Source organism: Primulina huaijiensis, chromosome 11 (genome assembly GCF_012295235.1).
Source record: "Primulina huaijiensis isolate GDHJ02 chromosome 11, ASM1229523v2, whole genome shotgun sequence".
NCBI classification, from domain to species: domain Eukaryota; kingdom Viridiplantae; phylum Streptophyta; class Magnoliopsida; order Lamiales; family Gesneriaceae; genus Primulina; species Primulina huaijiensis.
The window spans coordinates 1,692,343-1,717,683 of NC_133316.1; the positions used below are offsets into that span (position 1 = coordinate 1,692,343).

General features: G+C 32.2%; 3 protein-coding genes across 4 annotated transcripts; 1 reads left to right on the forward strand and 2 right to left on the reverse strand.

The window, feature by feature from the left end:
• Window positions 1–11,922: 11,922 nt before the first annotated feature.
• Window positions 11,923–15,372, forward strand: LOC140987381 (uncharacterized). Of its 2 annotated transcripts, none has more exons than XM_073455858.1 (3): window positions 11,923–12,222; window positions 12,388–14,546; window positions 14,622–15,372. In XM_073455858.1, exons 1-3 carry the CDS (start codon window positions 12,030–12,032, stop codon window positions 14,700–14,702), a joined length of 2,433 nt encoding a protein of 810 aa, XP_073311959.1. In that variant the 5' UTR covers window positions 11,923–12,029; the 3' UTR covers window positions 14,703–15,372. The 2 variants fall into 2 exon arrangements, with proteins under 2 accessions (XP_073311959.1, XP_073311960.1); XM_073455859.1 differs by having other exon boundaries at window positions 12,397–14,546; window positions 14,622–15,370.
• Window positions 15,373–18,012: 2,640 nt separating this feature from the next.
• LOC140987347 (vacuolar protein sorting-associated protein 20 homolog 2-like) lies at window positions 18,013–21,319 on the reverse strand. Its single transcript, XM_073455811.1, has 6 exons — window positions 21,039–21,319; window positions 19,560–19,712; window positions 19,266–19,418; window positions 18,989–19,072; window positions 18,591–18,738; window positions 18,013–18,268 (listed from the first exon to the last, which is right to left on the reverse strand). The coding sequence occupies exons 1-6, from the start codon at window positions 21,138–21,140 to the stop codon at window positions 18,243–18,245; spliced, it is 666 nt and encodes a 221-aa protein (XP_073311912.1). The 5' UTR covers window positions 21,141–21,319; the 3' UTR covers window positions 18,013–18,242.
• Window positions 21,320–23,613: 2,294 nt separating this feature from the next.
• On the reverse strand, window positions 23,614–24,196 carry LOC140988676 (basic form of pathogenesis-related protein 1-like). Its single transcript, XM_073457713.1, has one exon. It carries the CDS (start codon window positions 24,172–24,174, stop codon window positions 23,683–23,685), a length of 492 nt encoding a protein of 163 aa, XP_073313814.1. The 5' UTR covers window positions 24,175–24,196; the 3' UTR covers window positions 23,614–23,682.
• Window positions 24,197–25,341: the final 1,145 nt, after the last annotated feature.

Genomic DNA, 25,341 nt, shown 5'->3' on the forward strand with positions numbered 1-25,341 from the left:
TCCACAATAAGTTAATTTAATTGGGTTGAAATCAGATATTATCCCAATTAAAAAAAAAAAAGTTAATTTAATTGGGAAGCAGCTGTGATTATTTTTAAAAAAAATTCCCAATCAATTCAAGTCCACTTTTTTTTTAAAAAAAGAAAAAAATTTATTGATTTCAATTTAATATATATATTTTTTGATTGATTTAATTTTCTTGATTTTGATGCTTAATCTAAGATAGGTGAAATAACTACTTTATTTCATATTTTTTAAGTGAGAAAATTGGTTAAATAACTTCGGTCAATTTTTTTTTTTTTTTTTAAGAAAATGATCTCTTTAACTGTAAATTTACACTTGAAGAGGTTATTTTCTTAAAAAAAGAGTTGACCGATGTTTAAAAAAATCTCTTTTTTTTTAGTTCACTAAAGAATTATCACCGAGTATGGTAAAATTATAAAATGTCAAAAATTATCGTATTTAAGTAGTAAACATATATAAATGCAAGCGAGCGAAACCAATCGTGTTAGAGTCGGTTTTGAAATATTTATCGAGTTTGAATTATCTTAATTTTAATCAAAATTGATTGGAACTCGGAAATTTGTACACGATTGATTGAGATCGAACACGACTGGCATAGCTCGTTTTGAGTTGAGCTTCATCTAGAGCACAACAAAAACTTGATTTGATTGTGTTTGCGTCCAAATAATAAATTAGCAGTTTTATTCGTGTGTTGTTTGTATAAAAAATTTGTTGGTTACAACTGTTCAATATTTTTTGGAGTTTAATAAATTAATACGTAAATAATTGAGAATTTTAGGGGATATATTTTTATATTTTTGTTTATCATCTGTGGGAAATATATTTTTTAGTCGAGTTATTTTGATTATTTTGAAATGTAATTTTTCTATTTATTAACTTTAGTTAAACTAATAGTTAAAAGCATGGCTTTCTCATGTATTTATTTTATTTTATTTTGTTTTGTTTTATTCTTAGCACTTTGGCTCAAAACAATTGAGTGGATTATTGATGAGCTAGCTCAATTGGACAATTATACCTTAATTTGCGGGAGAGGAGCTATTTATTGGGTTCTTTTGTCAAAAAATATTAATTATTGGTTGAATTGTTTGCCACGGGAAGAATAATGGAAATATGATACTTGAAATAATATAAAATTTAAAATATTTCAAATGTATTATTATCGTTAGCTATGATTTTCGATAAAATGATATGTGTTCGATTCTATAATTGACACTTCGAATCATTGATTGATATGAATGTAATTATTAGGAGAGAGATTGTTGATGCGCAATATTGCTTCTGCTGGGAGAGCAATCGAAGCGTAATACTTAAACTGCGGTATGTTTTTTAAAAAAATTGAGTTGTATCGTTGTCACCAACTATTATTTTTAGTAAAGTGACAACGTTCGATCCTACAAATTCCAACAATGGGACATAAAATAAATTATAAACTGTTGGAGTAATATTTTTAACTAAAAATTTGCACTTCGTTTTAGCATTTTATTTTCTTAATAAACAAGATTATCCTTACATAGTATTTTTTTTTATCTATTTATATTGTCAAATAGCTTTAATATTTATATAATGACTATCTTTTTCCTTTGGAAAAAAATAAGAACATACCTCGAATCTAAATTATTTTACAAAGTAAATTACAGAGACATAATTAGAAGATATATCATATTGAAACAAAACAAATTTGAAAATCGTTGTCATATATCCAAATGAAACGATTTTCTTTTTCATTTATGATAATGTTTTTTTTTTAATGTACAAGATAAAAAATATATTATCCATGATTATCATCTAAAGACAAATTCACAAGATATTAGTGTTCGGGTAGGCCTCAAGTGAGATATGTGAGACGGATCAATGCGAATCATACTTACAATGAAAATAAATATTTTTAACATAAAAAATAATACGTTTTCATAAGTCGAGTCGAGTCGAGATACATATCATAAAATTGACTCGTGAGACGATCTCACAAGAGTTTTTCTGTTGGTGGCCGGGCCCAAAATGTTTTTTTTAATGTAAATAAATTCCATAAACTTTATATACCATGATAGTTTCAAATTTTTAAAATAATAGCAATGATATAATTGTTTTTAAACCCTACTATTCATATATGTAACAATATTGACAAAGAAAATATATTATACAATATCTATAAACCCTGCTATTCATATGATAAAAACTTGTGTGAGACGGTCTCACAGACCGTTTTTTGTGAGACAGATATTTTATTTGGGTCATTTATGAAAAAATATTACTTTTTATGCTAATAGTATTACTTTTTATTGTGAATATCGGTAGAGTTGACTCGTCTCACANACCTGATAAGCTCTATTTTCCCATCATAAGGTAGAGAATGACAAGGCCAGTTGCTAATTTTCGCTGCAACTGCATCAACCAGCAGACTGTAATATGATGATCTCAGACATCTAGCTGCTAATTGAACTCCAAGGTATTGAAAAGGGAGAATACCAAGGGAAAAGCCAGTGATATCAAGAATATGTTGTCTCACATTCCCATCAATGCTGGTCATATGCTAGACTTCAAGAAGTTAACCCTCAATCCAGACATATCTCCAAATTCACTCAAACAATTCATCAACAAATAAACACTACGAACATCACCTCGAGACAATGATAACAAATCATCTGCATAAGAAAGATGAATAATATTTAGATTACCACATTTAGGGTGAAACCCAAAATCAGATGATTACATAAGAGTTAGTGATTCTTGATGCTGACGGTAATCTTAAACAACAATAGCTCAAAAATAAAAGTTTGAAACTTTATTTTTGTTGAGTTGTTTTTATTATTTGTTTTTAAAAAGATTCTTGACCTAATCTATGTAATCAATATTTCAATTTTAAAAAAAAATAATTATGTTTGCTATAAATTTGTGAGATGGGGGCTTCTCAAGTGTGTTGCACCAATTTGAAGAAAAACAATAAAATATCCGACTTCTGATCATTCAAACGATGAATTTCAAACTTCACTATTAGTTTTAGTCTATTGTGCTAATGAACTTAACATAAACAAAATAAAATTATAAAAAATAACGTTGATAAAATAATAAAATAACTTCTGACATAGATTATGTATTTACAAATAACAAAGAACTGGCAAACATAAAAAAAATGCAATAAAAGTTGTTGAAACATGGAATGACAAAGACGAAAATGTTAGCTCTAACAACTTCGTTTATTCTAGATTAGTTATTTAAGCATTATATATTATTATTAAATCTGTTTTATATGAATGAAATAATTAAATTATATATGATTAATAACATAGGCTTCATAAATATCTATTTATACATTTTATTTATTTAATTTTCCAACTAATTATATATTTAAATTATTAATTTAATATTGTGCATCACGTACAACTTTACATTATTTCATATCTACTATGTCAAGCTCATATCTCTATTAAATTGAGCTAACTAAGCCCTATAAATTTTATTCAAGTAGCTATCAATATTTTTTTAATTAAAAAAAAGAATTAAAAAAGAAAAATAAGTGGGGCTTATTTGCAATTTGATCCTTCTGTGTCAAGTACTATTTGATAGGTGTTGTTTGGAGAAAGGGATTTTGTCGTTTGTGGAGTGTTGTGTGTATATCGGCCAGCTGGGACAGATTTAAATGCCCAATTACTCCACAATAAGTTAATTTAATTGGGTTGAAATCAGATATTATCCCAATTAAAAAAAAAAAAGTTAATTTAATTGGGAAGCAGCTGTGATTATTTTTAAAAAAAATTCCCAATCAATTCAAGTCCACTTTTTTTTTAAAAAAAGAAAAAAATTTATTGATTTCAATTTAATATATATATTTTTTGATTGATTTAATTTTCTTGATTTTGATGCTTAATCTAAGATAGGTGAAATAACTACTTTATTTCATATTTTTTAAGTGAGAAAATTGGTTAAATAACTTCGGTCAATTTTTTTTTTTTTTTTTAAGAAAATGATCTCTTTAACTGTAAATTTACACTTGAAGAGGTTATTTTCTTAAAAAAAGAGTTGACCGATGTTTAAAAAAATCTCTTTTTTTTTAGTTCACTAAAGAATTATCACCGAGTATGGTAAAATTATAAAATGTCAAAAATTATCGTATTTAAGTAGTAAACATATATAAATGCAAGCGAGCGAAACCAATCGTGTTAGAGTCGGTTTTGAAATATTTATCGAGTTTGAATTATCTTAATTTTAATCAAAATTGATTGGAACTCGGAAATTTGTACACGATTGATTGAGATCGAACACGACTGGCATAGCTCGTTTTGAGTTGAGCTTCATCTAGAGCACAACAAAAACTTGATTTGATTGTGTTTGCGTCCAAATAATAAATTAGCAGTTTTATTCGTGTGTTGTTTGTATAAAAAATTTGTTGGTTACAACTGTTCAATATTTTTTGGAGTTTAATAAATTAATACGTAAATAATTGAGAATTTTAGGGGATATATTTTTATATTTTTGTTTATCATCTGTGGGAAATATATTTTTTAGTCGAGTTATTTTGATTATTTTGAAATGTAATTTTTCTATTTATTAACTTTAGTTAAACTAATAGTTAAAAGCATGGCTTTCTCATGTATTTATTTTATTTTATTTTGTTTTGTTTTATTCTTAGCACTTTGGCTCAAAACAATTGAGTGGATTATTGATGAGCTAGCTCAATTGGACAATTATACCTTAATTTGCGGGAGAGGAGCTATTTATTGGGTTCTTTTGTCAAAAAATATTAATTATTGGTTGAATTGTTTGCCACGGGAAGAATAATGGAAATATGATACTTGAAATAATATAAAATTTAAAATATTTCAAATGTATTATTATCGTTAGCTATGATTTTCGATAAAATGATATGTGTTCGATTCTATAATTGACACTTCGAATCATTGATTGATATGAATGTAATTATTAGGAGAGAGATTGTTGATGCGCAATATTGCTTCTGCTGGGAGAGCAATCGAAGCGTAATACTTAAACTGCGGTATGTTTTTTAAAAAAATTGAGTTGTATCGTTGTCACCAACTATTATTTTTAGTAAAGTGACAACGTTCGATCCTACAAATTCCAACAATGGGACATAAAATAAATTATAAACTGTTGGAGTAATATTTTTAACTAAAAATTTGCACTTCGTTTTAGCATTTTATTTTCTTAATAAACAAGATTATCCTTACATAGTATTTTTTTTTATCTATTTATATTGTCAAATAGCTTTAATATTTATATAATGACTATCTTTTTCCTTTGGAAAAAAATAAGAACATACCTCGAATCTAAATTATTTTACAAAGTAAATTACAGAGACATAATTAGAAGATATATCATATTGAAACAAAACAAATTTGAAAATCGTTGTCATATATCCAAATGAAACGATTTTCTTTTTCATTTATGATAATGTTTTTTTTTTAATGTACAAGATAAAAAATATATTATCCATGATTATCATCTAAAGACAAATTCACAAGATATTAGTGTTCGGGTAGGCCTCAAGTGAGATATGTGAGACGGATCAATGCGAATCATACTTACAATGAAAATAAATATTTTTAACATAAAAAATAATACGTTTTCATAAGTCGAGTCGAGTCGAGATACATATCATAAAATTGACTCGTGAGACGATCTCACAAGAGTTTTTCTGTTGGTGGCCGGGCCCAAAATGTTTTTTTTTAATGTAAATAAATTCCATAAACTTTATATACCATGATAGTTTCAAAATTTTAAAATAATAGCAATGATATAATTGTTTTTAAACCCTACTATTCATATATGTAACAATATTGACAAAGAAAATATATTATACAATATCTATAAACCCTGCTATTCATATGATAAAAACTTGTGTGAGACGGTCTCACAGATCGTTTTTTGTGAGACAGATATTTTATTTGGGTCATTTATGAAAAAATATTACTTTTTATGCTAATAGTATTACTTTTTATTGTAAATATCGGTAGAGTTGACTCGTCTCACAGATAAAGATTCGTGAGATCGTATAACAAGAGACCTAGTAACAAAATTGACAAAGAAAATATATTATACAATATCCATACATTAAAAAAAATTAGGCTTAATTATAATTTACCGTTTAATACTTGTTTGAATTCGTTGTCGAACGAAGGAAGTAAAATAATGAGTATACTTTTTGTTCCAAATAATTAGATGACCTGGATTGCCATGAAATGAACCAAAATTGACAGCTAATTCACAATAATTTGTCAATGGTATTTGTTTTTATGTTTGAAAATCCCAACATTTATCGACTATTAATTTTGTTAACACACTTCATAAATAACCATTAAGATTATGAATGAAGCTTAAATCCATCCAAAAAGCCAACTTAAAGGAATATGATCACACAAAAAATAACAACTGAAACGTGAAGTATTCAAGCAGACATTATAGCCGGTGACCTGCAGAGTAGTCCAACCACGGAACGGTGAATTTGAGTTCTTATATCATGTTAATATTATGAACTTGACTCTAACTCAACTCTAAAAATTAGCTCAATGAGATATTATTGTCCAAATCTATGTATAAAATTCTCAAAACTTAATTCAACAAATGTGAAACATCTAACAATAATTTGATGACATATTCCGTTTTTGAATAATTTTTTAATCACAATTATTATATATATTTACCAATTCATTTTAAAAATTATTTATATAAGAAATGATTATGATTATTTATGGTTAATTTGATGTGATTTTGTACAAAAACCACACTATTTTAGGAATTTAGAATATTACATTGAACTCATGCATCTGCATGAATTCAGAAAAATATACAGGGGAAAAAAATAGAAAAGAAAAGAAACCGGAAACTCTACAAAAACTTTTACATGATGTTCATTTGTTGTTCGTTTAGTTGCCTTGATTTGTTAGATAAATAATTATGATTATTAAAATATTTAAGAAAAATGTAGAATAATATTGAATAAATAATAATATGTATAGTTTCATTGCTTAAATTTTAAATAATATGACAAATTGTATTTTTATAAATAATCAAATAAAGCTAAATAAATGAAGATATGGATTTTATGATTGAAATCATGTTGATTTATAGTTCGTTTGGTTGTTAACGATGATAAGTTATCTCAATTTTGGGTTCTCTCTGAGGCTTTTTTCCATAAACAAGTTCACTCTGAGATATTCCTAAGGCTTTCCCATGCGTCTTTATTCATAGAATATCCTCATCCCTAGAAAATGGGTTCATTTTGCCTCCTCCAACACTCGAACCTAGACTTCCAGGTTTACCTGGATTCTTACCTCCGGGCTTAAGTACTTGGATTCCCAGAGTGGTAAGAATCTAGGTACTTAAGCTTGGAGGTCTAGGTTCGAGTGTTGAGAGAAGCGAAACCAATTGGTACCAAAACTCTTGAAATCTAGGTACTTAAGCATAGACATTCTTAAAGGTTCCCCGGTTTCGGTTTAGGGTCGGACGATTCTGAAACCAGTTGAAAACGATTCGAAACAGGTTCCAGTTCAAAAGTAAAAATACTAATTAATCATAAAAATAAATATAGAATAACTTAAATATTGATTTTTACCATTGAACATCTAAAATTCATCAAGATTTATTAAAATATATTTTGAATAATCCGGATCTTCATCGGAGATTGAGCTTTGAAATTTGTATATCGCTCTAGGGTCCTATTCTTTTTTGCCTACAAACCAATCTTATAGGCATCTCAGCATGTTAAGTGTTTCTGGTTTTAAATTAGTTCTTTTTTCACCAACAATTCTTCCACATATTGAAAATACTGATTCAGAAGCAAACTCTAAATTTGAACGGCTAGGACATCTCTTGTAATTGCCGTTGATACTTGATACAGTTGAGAATTTACTTTCTACCAGTCAAAAACATTTAAATTTTCTGTAGTCTCAATATAATAGCTCGAATAAATTTGGATTACATTGTAATTTTTTGTTGTCAACGAACTTTTGTTGTTTAAATTTTGAAAAAAGTTGGGTGCTCCGCTTTGGCTTTTATCTGTCGACCTCTCCTCCAGCTGCGCACTCGGTTAACGTTGTTCACTAACATACAAATCAAACAATTCTTGAAGAGAATGTATAATTGACTTCTTTTGATTGTCAACATTCTTCGAAAGAAATTTAGCATAATATTCAAAAAACATGTGTAACTCACCTTGAATTTGATTAAGATCAAGTAATATTGTTAATTCATGCACAATTAGGATATTCTCCCAATATTTTAAAATTTTATTTTCCATATTTGAAACAAAATCATGCAAAACAATATTATCATGATATTCAATAAATTTATAAAACATATTGAAAAATAAATATAGAAAATGATTGAAATATGGTAGTTAATGTTAGAAAATTTTTCGGTTATTTCTTTAAAAATTTCTAACAAAGAAACATAATTACTCAAAATATTTCAATTATCATCGGTCAACATTAAAGACTCTACTACAATATTATTGTATTATAGAGTAACTAAATCTTGAAAACGTAACAAGGTATGAATCAAGTAAAATAAAGAATTCCATCTAGTTTCAACAGGAAGATGAAATGTTTTAAATTTAATCCTGTTTGATTCGACTAGTGTTTTTCAATCACGTCCATATCTTGTTTCACGTAATAATTTCTCACATACTTTGAATTTTCTACTATAATAGACATATGTTCATCACATGCATATTTAACGCATAAGTAGATAATATGACATGTATATCTAATATGAAGCGAATTACGATCTAAAATCGATTTTAATGAATCTTTAAGTATTTGCTCACAAGAGTAATGACACTCACATTATCTAATATGATCAACATTATTTTTTTTTTGTATTTCATAAATCTCAACAATATTTAAAAGATATCTGACTATAGTGTATGTATTGTGTGACGATTCTAAATGATCTAGCGCTAAAATTAATTTTTGAACAGTACAAGTTTCATAAATCGAATGACATGTAACAATAAGATAAGATTCGTATTTAAAATTAGTCCAAATATCAGTTATCAAACTAACTATATAGAAATATTTGAAGGATGCGATTTTAGTGTTCCTCTTTATATTACTTATACATATCAAAACAATATTTCTTAGCTGTGTGTCTAGAAATATTGTGAATATCAAGTTGAATAATACTAATAAATTTAACAAAATCTTCATGTTCAGCTATTATAAAAGGTTGACAACTTTTTGTAACAAATTTAACAATGACTTTTCGAGAAATTTCTTTTGTGATTGTGAAAGCTTTACCACTTGAACGATTAATTTGTTGTTGGGTTAGTTCCCTACCGAATGATTGTATAGTATCATGGTCAGGTTTATGTACATTGACTAAATGTTTTTTCAAAGTGCCGGTACCATTACTCGTTTTGCAAAAATATTTGGTTTTGCAAATTTTAACACGACAAAAGAGTTGTTCATATATTTATTTTCAATATCGAGGTGATCTTAAACTTTGCTTCGCTTTTCTTGGGCGGTCGTCGTGGTCGTTGCCATTGTGTTACTTGCTCGGCCAAACAATGGTGTCCCTATATCTTTGTTCGAGAGTTTCATGGCTTCTTCCTACTCGTGGCCATGTCCGACTTCATCAAAGTCAGGGTCATCAAAGTCAGGGATATAGTCAGAATGTTCTCCAAAGTCGAAAATCTATTCATCTCCACGATCACAACAGGTTTGAAGATGACCTCATTGAAATTCGAATTATTTATATAAGTAAATTGTGAAGTAGTAAATAAATAACAATAAAGAGAATATTGAGTGTAGATAAAATTATAATAAAATTTATTGAATATATGTTGACAAGTGATAAAAAGAAAGAATTGATTGTATAGATGTAGAATTGAGAGAAAATTGTTGCGTGGAAATATTAAAAAATGATCTTGTATTTATAATTGATTTGTGGATAAAAAAAAATATATTTGCAATCTAATTTCAATTATTTTAATGTATTCAATAGCCGTTATGGTCGTTGGGCCAATGGCCTCTAATTTTTTTTAAAAAAAATTTCTGGTTTTGGTCTTGTTCCAAATCGGATCCAGTTATAGGTCGGATTCGGTTCTAGAACCAGAACTGAAATCGATTCGATAAATACTGAATCGGTTCAATATATTGGGAAGTGAGTTGAAGGCGGTTATGGGTCCGGTTCATCCATACCGGTCCCAGTTTCGGTCCAAATTGGTCCACTAAGTATGTCTTCTTAAGCCTGAATGTCCTAGATTCGAATAACCCAATTGGTAACAATACTCTAGAAATCTAGCCAATTGGTATCAACACTCTAGGAATCTAAGTACTTAAGTTTGGAGGTCTTAGGTTCGAGTAGCCCAACTGGTACCAACATTTTAGGAACCTAAGCACTTAAATCTGGAGGTCCTAGGTTTGAGTGTTGGGGAAGCGAAAGGAACTCATTTTTTAGGGATTATGATATTCTATGAGTAATGACAAATGTGAAAGCCCGTGAGGTAGAAGACCCTTGAGGGGAGCCCGTTTATGGGAGAAAGCTACAGAGAGAGACCAAAATTGAGATAGCCATATCATAATTATTAAAATATTTTAGTATGATTTGAAAATAGTATTGAATAAATAATATTATTTTTGATTTGATTGATTAAAATTGAGATATGATAAATTATATTTTTATTCATTCTAGTAATCAAATAGATATAAATAAATGAAGATATGAACTATAATAATGTAATTTTATATTCATTAATTTGATTGATTTGAAATAAATAATTAATAATTTGATTGATATGTAATAAATAATCCAATCACATCAAGGCAACCGAGCATTACTTATGTTATATCAACGTGATCTTTGATTATGTAACATGCATAGTTTGACTCATCAAAATATATGAATTGTGTAAGAAATAAATGTTAACTTAAATCCATACATCTAATCATATTTAAGCAAAAATGAGTAAGAAAGAAAAATTATTTACGAAATAAAGAAGCTATTCGAAGCACAATATTTTGCAACATTACTACTAAAAATATAATATTTAAAAATAATAAAAAGGAATGGATGAGATTTTGGTAAAATATAAATGTAAGGCCATCTCCAACCACAAAATCTATTTTGGTGCAAATTTTACACTAAAATAGTGCGATTTTTGCACCAAATACAACTTCCATCTCCAACCCATTTAATTCAAATCTTACACCAAAAAGAATATTCTCAAAATATTCTTTTTATTTTACATATATTAATTATTATATTTTATTTAATATATTTTTAATTATGAATTATATTTATAATGCAATAAATTAAATTATTCTTTAATTATTAATAATTAACATAAATAAATAAATATTTAAAAATCAATAATTATTATTCTTTAATTTTTATTATTAAATATCTAATTATTATAATAAAATATATATTATACTATTATTTAAATAATATTTATATTTTTAATATAAATATTTGTAATAAAAAAACAAAAAAATTAAAAAAAATTTGAAAACCTCTGCACCAAATTTGGCTCAGAGGCCTTGGTGCAGAGGAAGGGGGCTGCGCTACCATTGGAGAGCATTGGCTGCACCAACATGGTGGATGCTCTGAGACAAAAACACACTTTAGTTGTTTTCTAGATTTTTCTCATTACTACTCTCTATAAAAATATGTTGCATTGTCGTTTATAATTCATATGATTTAAAGTTTAAAATAAAGTAACGAATTCGATATTCAATTGTAACAAATTTATCGCATACTAAAATAAATGGTATCAAATATAAATTGAAAAATAAATAAATAAAAAATGTCAAAAGCTGGAGAACAAAGAAAGATGATTCAATCCAACGGTTCTCTCTCTTTTTTACCCAAATTCTTAATCCCAACGGTCAAAATTGAACATTCAAAATTACTCTTGTTCTTTGTTCGGTAAGTAGCCGTTACATCACATTTTCGAATCAAATTTCAGAATCATAATCACAATCAAATCGATTCAAGATCTTTTTCTCCCTTCTTTCCATTCTGATCGTGAAGAAACTCTCTTCTCTCCAATGGCTACTCTTTCAAACAGATCTCCTTCCCCAAATGCATCCAGGCCGAGTAATCTCAACCCCAATTCCAGAAATCAAGAAAACAACCCTTCAACTAGGAAAAGTTTCAGTGGCAACAATCCTTCTGGAAAACCCTCTATTCTTACTAATCTGAGGAGATTTTATCCCGCCACCCCTGCCAATAGTCCATCAGGTTTGTTTATATTCTTTTGAATCCATTCTTTTTATTGTGTTCATTTTCTGTGTCTCAGAATTATTGTGCCTTCTAGTTGTTAGCTTCTTGGTTTTGGTAGGAATAATACTTTATTTTCAACTTTCAGAAGTGGGTTTTGATTGTTTGTTCATTTGTGTTTGGAAGAATGTTCAGATTTTGCAAGAAGATCGGTGGGCAAAGAAAGCTGCGTGGCTTCATTTTTGAACGTTTGTGAAGAAAAAGAGAACGATGAAAAAGATATGAATTTCAAGGCTGCAAAACTCCGGACTCCGGTAAAAAATTCCAAGAATTTCATGTCACCTACTATTTCTGCCGCCTCAAAATTTACCCCATCTCCAAGGAAAAAGGTCTTGGTGGAGAGAAATGATCCTGTTCGAACCTCAATGTCCTTATCTGAAGGAAAAGCTATGTTTTTCTCCACCTCGTCCAATGATGTTTCTGAAATTTTAGAGCCAAAATCTGACCTTGGATTTGACCAGAATCACTCCATTGATAGTTTCGTGGACGCAGAGGTTGCTGAGTCTCAGAACCCTGAGACTATTCCTGAAGATCCTGCAGTTTCCAAGCCTTTGAGAAAGGTGACATTTTTAGATGCACCTACAGATTCTGAATCAGCAACCACTGATTCAGATGATAATTTTATCGAATTGAGCTTAAAGAACAAGAGTTCTTGTTCAGAAGTTTCTCCATCCATAGCCCCCCTAGATGCAGATCCATCCATGCCTCCTTATGATCCTAAAAACAATTACCTTTCTCCAAGGCCTCAATTTCTTTATTACAAACCAAATCCCAGGATCGACATGCTCTTGAACAAGAACAGGCTGGATTCAGATGAATTCATGCGGTTAGAAGAAGATTGTTTTACTGAAGATACAATGTCTGAAACCATATCAGATTCCGAGCGCACAGAAGAATCTCAGACTGAGGTTCTGCAAGAGGAGGAACCTGAGCTTACCGCTTCAGCTGATATGGTAGTAGGAGTAACCGAAATGGACAAAAGGTTGTCCCCTGGTGGTGAACGGCCTGAATCTTTACCGGTCAGTTTGCCTTCTACTGATGACATGCCAGAGAATTTCGCGCATAAAATTGATAAGAAACCACGGGGTTTCTCTAGATTGATTTGTGGCTCTATGTTTCTGATTTTCTTGTTTGCTTTTGCATCAATTTACATTACTCATTCTCCATTACTTGATGAACTCGTTTTAAAAGATTCGGGGTTCTCTGATTTTAGTGATCTTTATCACCAATCAAAGGAGAAATTTGATTGGGTTGCAAGATATATTAATCAGTTCCAAGTTGATTCCTTGTCTCTCATTTCTTCCCTAATGAAGAAGCTCAGTGAAGGAGAAATAATAGGCCCTTTGCAGTTCATGAATCTTACTGATCCTCAAAATAATATTTGGAATGAGGAACAGTTTCAGATCCATCAGGGGTTGATGGAGGATCTTGAAGAAGAAGATGGGTTGGAGGAATTTGCAGGGGAAGAATACGCAGTAGATACCGATGAAAGATTTGATGAGGAAATTGAAGAATATGACAAATTAGAAACTGAAGAAATCTATCCTTATTTTGAAATATTTTCTGAATTAGAGCATAAGATTTCAGAAAATGTAGATGGTGAAAATGGAGTTGCCCCTGAAGATGATCAATTAGCTCCTTCTTCTCATGATCAAGAAAGTAAATTTGAAGCCAAAGATGTAGAAATGGAGCCTGAGATCATCGATGCTGAAAACTTCAAGGGTGAAACTGATATTGGATCTTCAGCTGATTCTGATGTTAATTTGTTGAACCATGAAAGTTCATTAGAAGTTGATTCGTCTGGTGAAGAAACTGTTGAAAGCTCACCAATACTGGAGTCGCCACCTAAGACATCAGAAGAAAAATTTCTTGCAAATTACATCATTGACATTTCTTCCGTTTTCGTGGCTTTATCGACAGTTGCCGCGCTTGTGTACTTGAACAAGAAAAAACCAAGTCTGGCCAACGTCGTCGTTGTTGCGCCAACCAAATCATCGATGGTTAAGAAACTGGACGATGAATTTGCAGGCACAGAGCACATTTCGCAAGAAAGGAGGCTATCCACCCTCACAGAGGTCGATTTGCTCGGTGGATCATGCCCTTCCGAAATCAGCAGCTTTCAAAAAAGTTACGAAGAGATGCAAGGAGCAAATGAAGTTCAAAGTTTGGAGAACAAACCGAAGAGGTATTCAAAAAGGGAGTCATTGGCTTCTTCATCAGGGTATTCCACGGGTTCACAATCATATGGAAGCTTCACCACATACGAAAGAATTCCTGTTAAACATGTAAGTAAAGAATTTGCTTCTAACTTTATCTACCTGTGATTAGTTTATTAATCCTAGTTATATGCACCTTCACAGGCGAATACAGACGAGGACGTGGAAGTTATTACACCGGTGAGGCGTTCTAGCCGTCTCAGGAATCAGATCACTTCTCCATGATAACACCTGATGGAAAAACAGAGTTTGTAGTTTTAACTTGGTTTTAGTGATTGGTGGTGGTGTAAGTTTGAAACACTAACTATAATGAGTAATGTGCATCTATTGTTTCTGAACGTGGTTTCTTATCATGCCTTACTTTTAGGCTCCCTTTCTAACAAAAATTTGGAATGCTTCTTTACTTTAAAAAATCTTGAATGTCATCGTAATTGTTTTTACTTGTAACAAATGTCGTTTTTGGGATGGGTATTTATTTGCTCTTTCTGCATCCTCAGAAATCCGGAATTGATAAAAATCAGCTTCTGCATTCATTTGGAATACAGTGCACATGCTTGAACATCCATCATTACAAAAACTTCAGCACCATTACAATGTCCCATTTCCTCTCTCCACCATCCTGCGCCAGCTTGATTAAGGAGGAAACCGCCTGTCTAGAATGGCTCGACAGACGAGCTCCTCGTTCGGCGTTTTATGTATGTTAAGGCAGCATAGCGAGAATAGAGGAGGAACTGATAGAGATGGCACGGGGACTAGCTAACAGCGAGCAACCATTTTTGTGGGTGATAGATAGCGAGCAACCATTTAGAGTGGACGTAGCCCAATCTTGGGGTGAACCACTATAAATATTGGTGTTCATCTTATTAATTGTTAATATTACTTATGATGTTCCGCTGCGATGTTACATCGTTTATTTCCATGATATCCCAACAACTAGAATCAGAGCGAGCTTCTCAAATACTATAGGAAGTCCTCGTATGCTTCGTGGTTGCAGCTTAGTATGAACTTCCATATCAGAAAAGACTTTCTAGACAATTTGTCGATGACAACGTGTATAATCACATCTATAATGAGACACGTGCTCATATGTTTTGGACGAAGTTGACAAAAAATTATTCTATTTGAGCAAGCTTGTTCAGGTTCGATACAAGAAGGAACTCTAGTCGCAGATCATCTGAATGAGATTCAAGGATTCATGGAGCAGTTATCAAGTATGAGCATAAAACTTGATGACGAGATGATAGCTCTTATTGTGCTAGCTTTATTGCTCACGAACACAACAACATAAGGAGTTGTGAGTATGAACTTCATCAAGAATGACATCTTGAACAAAGAGATGAAGCGAAGATCTCAAGGATCCTATACCTCAAAGGGGATAAGCAAGATGAAGAAAAACACATATTACAAGCCAAGAAGAAGCAAGTCATCAGAGAGATATGCCAACACAAATGCTATCGCTGTGGAGAAAACGGACATATTAAAAAAATACTGTCGGCGACCGAAAGACAAACATGAAACCGACGATGAGCAAACAAACGCCATTGACGAATTCAATGTTGTTCAAGAGCTAGAGCAGGAGTCCGTAAATTTGACAACTCAAGTAACTAGTTTGAACAATAGTGGAGTAACAGTCCACGTCACATCTCGAAGAGAATGCTTTACATCCTACACACAAGGGGACTTTGGTATAGTGAGGATAGGAAATAACAACTTATCCAGAGTCGTGGGAAAGGGAGATGTGAGCTTGACCATAGTGGATGGCTCTACACTGATCTTGATAGACGTAGTCTGATATCGGTCGAAAGACTCGATGAAGAAGGTTTCTGCACAACCTTCCGAAATGGGGTTATGTAAAATTTCAAGAGGATCACTTGTGGTGGCAAATGGATTAAAGATGTCAAAGCTGTATGTAGTTCAGGAAAATCATTCTGAAGGTGTGAACTACGCAAGGGAAGAAACATTTGATGAGATATGGAGAAGGAACGGAATCAGACATCAAATGACACCACCAATGACACCACAACTCAATGGATTAGCTGAGATGATGAATAGAACTTTGGTAGAAAGAGTCATAAGCATGCTCTCACATGCAAAGCTGACTAAGGAATTTTGGGATAAGGCCGTGGTTGCTGCTGTATATATATTGAATCACTCACTCTCAATTACGATGTCCCGGGGCAGGTGTGACAAGGCAAAAAAGTTTCCTATAATAATTTGCAGGTATTTGGTTGTGTTGCTTATGTTCATATACCAAAAGAGGAAAGACAGAAGTTGGATGTTAAAACAAGAAAGTTCATATTTATAGGTTTCAGCGATGATCAACTTGGTTACAAGTTTTACAATACATATCTCCGAAAACCTAGAAGAAGTAGTGATGCCATATTTCAGGAGAATGAATTTTTGGAGACTGTGGGAAATAATTCTGGATCTGAACAAGATCTGGAATGGTGGCCTTCAACGGTAAATCCACAACCGGTTAAAGGTGAAGAATTGTCAAACGATCATGAAAATCAAGGTTCACTGGTAATAGCTTCCTCGAAGCTCTCTGGTTTTCCCCCGTCAGTTAGCATGAATATATTCATTTGAGGCTATGCAAGAAAAGCATGAGAATTAGACATTTGAGCTGGTGAAGTTGTCGAAAGGCAAGAAAGTTTTGAAGAATAAGTGGGTGTTCAGATTGAAGTACGAAGAACACAGTAGTCAACCAAGATTCAAAGCTAAGATTGTCGTCAAAAGTTTCGGACAGAAACATGAGGTCGAATTTGACGAAATATTTTCACCTGCGGTAAAGATGACATCCATCCGGATTGTGCTAGGGTTAGTAGCTGAGCTTGATCTGGAGGTGGAACAAATGGATGTCAATATTAAAGAAAACCACTGCAGACCATTGTATGTTTGTCAAAGATACCTCTGATGATAATTTGATGGTGCTTTTGCTATATGTAGAATGTTGGGAAAGATGCTTCTGAAATCAAAGGCCTAAAAAAGCAACTAAGCAAGATTTTTTCTATGAAAGACTTGGGACCAACAAAAAGAATTATTGGCATGGAAATCCATCAAGACAGTTATGCCAAGAAGACCTTGTTGTCACATGAGAAGTATATTGATAAGGTACTTCAGAGGTTCAACATGGATCAGACCACAGCGGTTGGATTTCCTCTTGCCAATCACTTCAAAGTTCAAATTGAACTCAAAGCAAAGTCCTATTACAGAGGATGAGGAAGAAGAAATAAAAAGTTTTCCATATGCTTCAGCTGTTGGAAGTCTGATGTATGTCATGGTATATACTCGACCAGATTTAGCTCATCAGTACACTTCCAGGGAAAATATGACAAGGTCCCTATCTTGCAGATATTAAATTTTACAGCTTCTTCCTTGTAATAAGCGCATGTAAATACAAAAACATACTAAATTACTGATGATAATATACTAATTACCACGTACAAAGACAAATGATATCTGAAACAATTCAATGGACACAACTTTGTATCTCTATTTAGCAGATGCTGCAAAAGGTTGATGACTAAAATAAACACGGTCCAAATATCGCTGTACACAACACAAAATATGAGGATTAAATATTTGTGTTTTTCATCACAAATCTAGGAATGTATTTTATATTTTTAAGCCAAATGTAGGTATAAAATTAAACATTATGTCACAGTGTGATGTTGACCACAAGCATTCCTGTCAAACGCACCCATAACAGGTTTTTTTTTGCCGTTGTAATGATGTCAGATTGCAAATGGCCAGCACTATTCCACGTCAAGCAGACAATGGTTCCTCCAAGGCTGCATGATGAATATAGGTTCAACCATCATAATTCAACCAAAAAAAATCATGCAGGGACGTAACATGATCAAGTATTTGCATTTGCATTTGCTAGTATAAATCTCAGTCGAATATTTCACATCTGACTCATCTTGCACAAACGATTAACCAAGTTCATATAAAAGTTCACTGTATAATTTATGAGTCCATTCACATTTTTGCACGGTCTGATATGGGAACGGAGCATTATAGTTTCAGTATGTGATAGTCATGTAAAATAACAAATGGGAAAATCCAAAACCGTACATGAATGGGTGGATGACTGCCTATTCTTACGCATACCTTTTGATCGGGATTCTGATGAAGAATCTGTCACTCTTCCGGGGATAGCTGGTGCTTTCATTGGCACATCAGGAAGATCGAGCTTCTCTTCTTGTTCTTCAACGGATGGTGCTGCAGAAGGAACTTTTGGAAGATCTTGAAGCATAATCTGTAAAACAATAAAATAGGACCCATTGAATTTGATAATAACAGTTTCTTTTGAAGTGATAAGCATACAGATTGATCAGACACTTGTTTACATGAAAGAATGAGAAGTTCAATAAATGGAAGCAGGGAACATTCACAAGATGAGCTGGTAAAACTAATCAATGTCATGAAAATGAAAGATTACTCGTTCAAAAGTAAATTCCAATCCAAAGTGTGAGTCAATTTCATGCAAATAAAAAAGAAAAAAAAACCTGTGTTTCTAGATTTTTAAATTCTGCAAAAATTTCCTCTTCATCTTCGGCAGACAGCTTCTCTCCCAAGATCGCATTCATTTCCTGTAAAAACAACGCAAAAAACACTGAATTGCACTGAGAACATGTTGATAGCATACCCAACGATTAAAAATGTCTCCAGTAGAAGAAAAAAACGTTGATGATAAGCAGTTACCTATACCATAAGACACCGTGGAGCAAGCAATATTTTCAAAACCACTCCAATAAAGAATTGGAGTGGCAAGAGGGAACTTACATCTTGATAAGCTTTTGCCTCAGCAGTATCATCCATCAGCTTTTGAACATCATCCAGGTTTATCTCACTTTGTATTGCTTTCACTGCAGTATTTCCGGCCTTCAGACTCTCAAACACAGCTTTCTGCTTGCTGGCTAGTTCAACATCTGCCAACTGAAGAACACTTCACACTTACAAATCAGGAAGTTTTGTTTCAAAATAAGGCGGGAAAATCCAAAACAGCATGAGAAGATAAAGATTTGAACAACATAAAAGCAAATAACAGCAAAAGAAATCTCTGGAAAATAAAAATACTTGCTGCTCAACATTGATCAGCCAAGCATCCACTTGCTTTAATAGCTCTTCTTGGACTTTCTTTTTCTTTAGTGTCAACAATGCTCTATCTTTCTTCTTTTCCCGAAGCAAGTCTTTTGCAGCTTGTTTTTCAGCTTCAATCACATTATCTAGCTGAAAGTATTGAGGATGGAAAAGATTTAAGTAAAAAATACCATGGAACATTGACAAGGTACTCTGTCTTTAGAGTACAAGATAACGGCAGTTTTTGCGCCTGTTTTGCAAGTCAGTAACAAGAACTTTTACTTATAATAATTATTGTGAGGTAATTCTGTTTCCCCTGTTTATTTTGGGGTGACCACTTGTTATGGAACCAAGTCGTGACCCAATTTATGCGGGCCCAAAAACTCATTATCCATGAGTAGATGTGTATATTTCCAGCAGTGGGGATGGGAAAACACGTGAATTAGAGAATATAATATGAGAGAAGAGGGGGGGGGGGGTGTGGGATTCATTCACCACCATTTCGTCTTGTTCCTTGTAAAGGGAGTTACTAGCATTCTACAAGGGAGAATATTGTACGGGGATCTTTGCTCTGGGATTTACGTATTAAGTGAATACAAAATTATCATTTCTTCTTCTTATATTTCTTTGGATTCATTTGCACTCATCTTAACTTTTGTGAGACATAACACTAACATCGAAATATCAACAGGGAAGGTGAAGTCGTGGCAGGACCAGATGAGAAATTTTATGAATTCAGGGGAAACATTTTCTTGCTAAATCTAATCAAAGTATGAAAATACAAAACTGTTCGACAAAAAAAATCAAGTAAACAACGAACTGGGTAAGATAATAAACTGAGCATGTTCAATGATCATCAATAAATGCTAGTCTCTCTGAAGAACATTCAAATTTACAGAAAACCGAGGAACGTTATTAGTTAAATGATACAAAAAAGTATCAGAGTGATTAAGAAGCTCAGCATAGTGAACTCTGGTTATTCAAATTCTTATGAATGCAATGTAAGGTCGATTGAAAATGATTATATCATCATAGCATGAAATTTTAAAGGAAAATTCGATATTAAATAGAATAATCTTGATCTCAGTCATTTTAGTTCTAAAACAATTAGAATAACAATGTATACATAAAATCTATAATAAAACGACATTTGCAGCAATTTGAATTCCAATCCAACCCATAACCATATCGTAAAACCGTTGCCTGATCAATCTCAACTAAATTACCCTAATTAAGATATCACAGCCAATCATAAGAAAACAGAAAAATATCAGCATTGACTTCAATAATGCCACATACCCAACCCTTTATTCCTTTTTTTCCAACTGATTGACTGATTTTATATCGTGCTAAACAATAGGAAATTCAATCTAAACAAACAAAATTTACGAATCAAAAATTGGATCAAATCATATCAAAAACCACAAAAATTATGACGAAATAATGATTAAGAAAACAAAGGAGCTAGAAGTATACCTGTTGCTGGTATAGAGCAAGCTTACGCCTTTGAGTTTTCAGAGAAAGAATGGCTCTATCCACTTCTGTAATCTTCGGTTTCTTCACAAATATGTTTCCCATTTCCAAAAATCCTCTATTTACCAAAATTCCAAACAAATTATACGACCATATTGTTCAAATTAAATTCAAGCCTCCGAAAGGGAGAAAGGAAAAGGATTTTCTATGGTTTTGGGCAGAAGGGGGAAAAACTATGAACGCGTTGAGAATATTTCGGGTCGGGTCGGTACCGATGTTGTAAATTGTTTGAATAATAAAATATGACGTCATCAATGAGTTTACAATAATAAAATACATCCAGAAGTTAATAAACGCCACATCATCAATTTCCAAAACCGATTCCACCTCGACTTGAACGATTCCTCGTAAAATCTGATGAAATATTTTAACATCATGGACCAGGCATGTGAACCGGATCGGAACCGACTTATTAAGCCTGAAACCGGAATCGATTCGGTTGTACTGGTTCCAAAACCGTCCCGAATCCATTGTTAAATGGAAAAAACTAATTGGAACAGACCCGATTTGAATTTTAAAAAATATAATAATCATTTGACAAACTGACAAAAAAATTGGGGTCAAATTAAGAGTGGTTTTTATTTTTTTAATATTTTCACACAACAATTTCATTTTTATAATTAGAAAGTTCTATTTCACTCAATCTCTTATTTGTTATTATTTTTAAAATATTTGCTATTTGTTATTATTTACTACAAATTCACTAAATTTTATCTCAATGATGTCTTCTTCGAATTATAATGTCGATGGTAGGGACAGAGGTGAGGGTGTGGTGTGCCTTTATTGGAATTTGATGAAGATTTTGGCTACGTACATTCTCGACTTTGACGAAGTTGAAGCCGAACATGAGAAGGAAGATGTTATGAAACTTCCCAACGGAGGTGGTGGGAATTTTTGAACATCGTCGTCCGTCGGAGCAAGCAACATGGTAAAGATCACGATGGCGGGTTGAACAAAGCGAAACAAAGTTTGAGATCACTTCAAAATTTAAAACAAAAACTAGATATGAATGACTCTTTTGCAAAAAAAAAAAAAATTGATATTCTTACAAAACTAGTTGTGATGCCGATGGTACCAGAATTTTGAAAAAACAATTTATGAAGGTACAAAAATTTGATCTCGATACCTTATAGTCACTCGACAGAGAACTAATTTTACAAAAAATTAATCATTTAACTGTTAAAAGTTTTATAATTACAAAAGACATTTCTCGAAAAACCATTATTAAATTTGTTACGAAATGTTGTCAACCCTTTTTCAACAGCTGAACTATATAGTTTTGTGAATTTACTAGTACTATTCACTCGAATTTCACAATATTTTTAGGCATACACTTAAGAAATATTGTTTTGATATGTATAAAGAAAACAAATACTCATTAATTTCACATCTTTCAAGTGTTACTTGTAAAGTTAGTTTGACAACTGATATTTGGATTAATATAAAACTGAAATTTTATCTTGTTTTACATATCATTGGATTGATGAAACTTGGACTATGCAAAAAATAATTTTCTCTTTAGGTAAATTGGAATCGTCACACACCGGATATACTGTAGTTAGATATGTTTTAAATGTTGTTAAGGTTTATGACATACAAAGGAAAATAATGTCGATAATATTAGATAATGCCAGTGCAATAATGTTGTAATTAAATACCTTAAAGATTCATTGAGACTACTTTTAGAAGGTAATTACATTCATGTTATATATATATATATATNTATTATCAACTTATGTATTACATGTGCATTTGATGAAATCATGACTACTACGATAGTTCAAACTATGTAGAAAATTATTGTGTGAAAAAAGATATGTCGCTATTAGAAAGCACTAGTAATTGATAACGGAATTAGATATAAGAAATTTCCTCTTGCTAATGAAACTCGATGGAATTTTTTATATCAATTGCTTAGTACTTTGTTACGTTTTAAAGATTTATTTACACCAGATTACAACAATGTTGCGGCATAATCTTTAATATTGAATGACTCTACTTTTTAGAACCTATTACAGAAACGGTTCATAATATCTCATCGATTTTGTTTAATATTAAAACTCATTTATATGATATTTATAATGAATATACCACCGAATGGTGGACAAATTATTTTACATGAAATACAATCTACTATCACTAGTAATATCACTTCTAAACTTACAAAATCACAACTTTTATTAAGGGATCAGAAGAAACATCAACGATGATCCTCAAGTTTCAGTCATGAATTTTAGAATTAATTTACTATTACTTTTGATTTTAATGACACGGATGAGGAAACCTCCTGTACAGCTTTCATTCTTTGACGGATTAACCAGACTTTATAGTGCATTTCTTGAATTTTCAATTGCTTTTCATCGAACTCTTCCCAACAATGAGGTGGCTGACACCTTCTACCATACATAGCTTCAAATTTGTTATATATGCAACTAATATTTGCATACATGCGAGATCTTGGAATTTAATTAAAATATGCAACTAATATTTGCATACATGCGAGATCTTTTATATATGATCCTCATCATCATTAATTGCCAAAGGATAATAGAAACTTAGAAACAGGACACAAGGGGAACTACGTTGTTCAATAGGGAGATTGGCCGATGACATTGCCTGGAGGATCATAGTTGCAAGAAACAAACCAACCCTCATTCTCACATTGAACCCGAGCACAACCGAGCCGAGCCGAGTCGTTCCAGACCACTTGTGTATAGTGTCCGCACATACCTCCGGTGCAAGCGTTGGACGAGTAGTCGTAGTTGGACTTCTCCCCGACCCACAAACTCACCGCATCTGTGCCGGTTAACTCACCGCTCCCCTCAGCAAGATTCTCCCCGTATGGACCCGAGGAGTGCACGAGTTCGCAATCACCAGTGTGTTGATTCGCGTAATCTTGTGCATAAGCCGCAACATTTTCGTCCCATGTCATAGGCTGAACACCGACCTCAGCACGGGCGGTATTGTGAGCTTTTAAGTAGTCTTGTGGGGTGTTTTGTGCTTTACCGGAGTAAAGCAACATGGTTAGGATAATGAAAAGACTGACTGGTGGCAGTGTTGCTTTTGTTGGACTTCCCATTATGATTTTGGAGATAAATGTTTGGTGCGAAATGATGCACATGAAGTAGGGTTTATATAGAGGAAAAAAATCTTACAGCGTCCCACAGGTATTATGAAAGGCATACAATAATTCTTTTTTTTTTGAAATCCTAATATGGGGTATGGGGAAGACTCGAACTCGAATCAATACACTGAGAAATTCATGTGACAATATGAGTCTTGGTTGATTTCGTCTCGAACGTCTACTTATCTAGATAAATATGAAGAGATAATTAAAATATAAAAGGCGATTAAAAATGTATGAATTTTGTTAAAAATCCGTAAATATTTGAAAATAAATTTATATGTTAGCCAGAAGCCACATGTCCTTATTCAGGTACACAAGTCATGCTATAGATATTCTTTTGGCGTTTGTTATACGTTGCAAACCTGGAATCACTACATATACAAAGCGATAGGCTTCTCGTGTCTCTCTGAGTGTCCACAGTACTATGTGCTGACAAAATTACACTTAGATGTGTCGCAAATTCTTTCTTAAAAAAATTCAAGATGCCTTCTGATAATTACTTTTCATTTGTTTTTCGAACGCGACAAAGCACTATATCCCAACATTCTGCTATATATATCCACGTATATGTATATGTCATCACTGAATGTAATGGTTATCCAAACTGTCTATGTATGAACATCAATCAGCAAAAGGCAGCACACTCAGAGAAATGGGGGACATGGGTTGCCTTTGGTCTGAAAATATCTCACATTTTGTCGTCCCAAGTATTATCCTTGTAACCTCGTACAGAAATTTTCTCTTGTTCACACCATTTAGCTCAAATCTCCAAGAAAGAAAAGAAATGAGTCGTGGAAATTTCATGACCCATGATTCATGCGTTACATTGGATTTGGTGCCGGAATCAGTTGAATTTCTCGAGACATGATGGCAAAGAAAGAGGAAGATACCCCCATTCAGCGGCGGGTTATCAAATATTTTATAAAGAAACAATAGTTCTCATTACACTGGAATTAGATAATTTTGGTTCGCACCTCTTTTCACTAAGGGTGTCACTGTTGCAGCATTAGAGATGACAATTTCTTCTGAATCCTATCAAGAATTTGATATCTAACTCGAATGGGAGGATATTGATGAGATTTTTTATCCGATTAAATAAACGGGCAATCGGAGAAGATA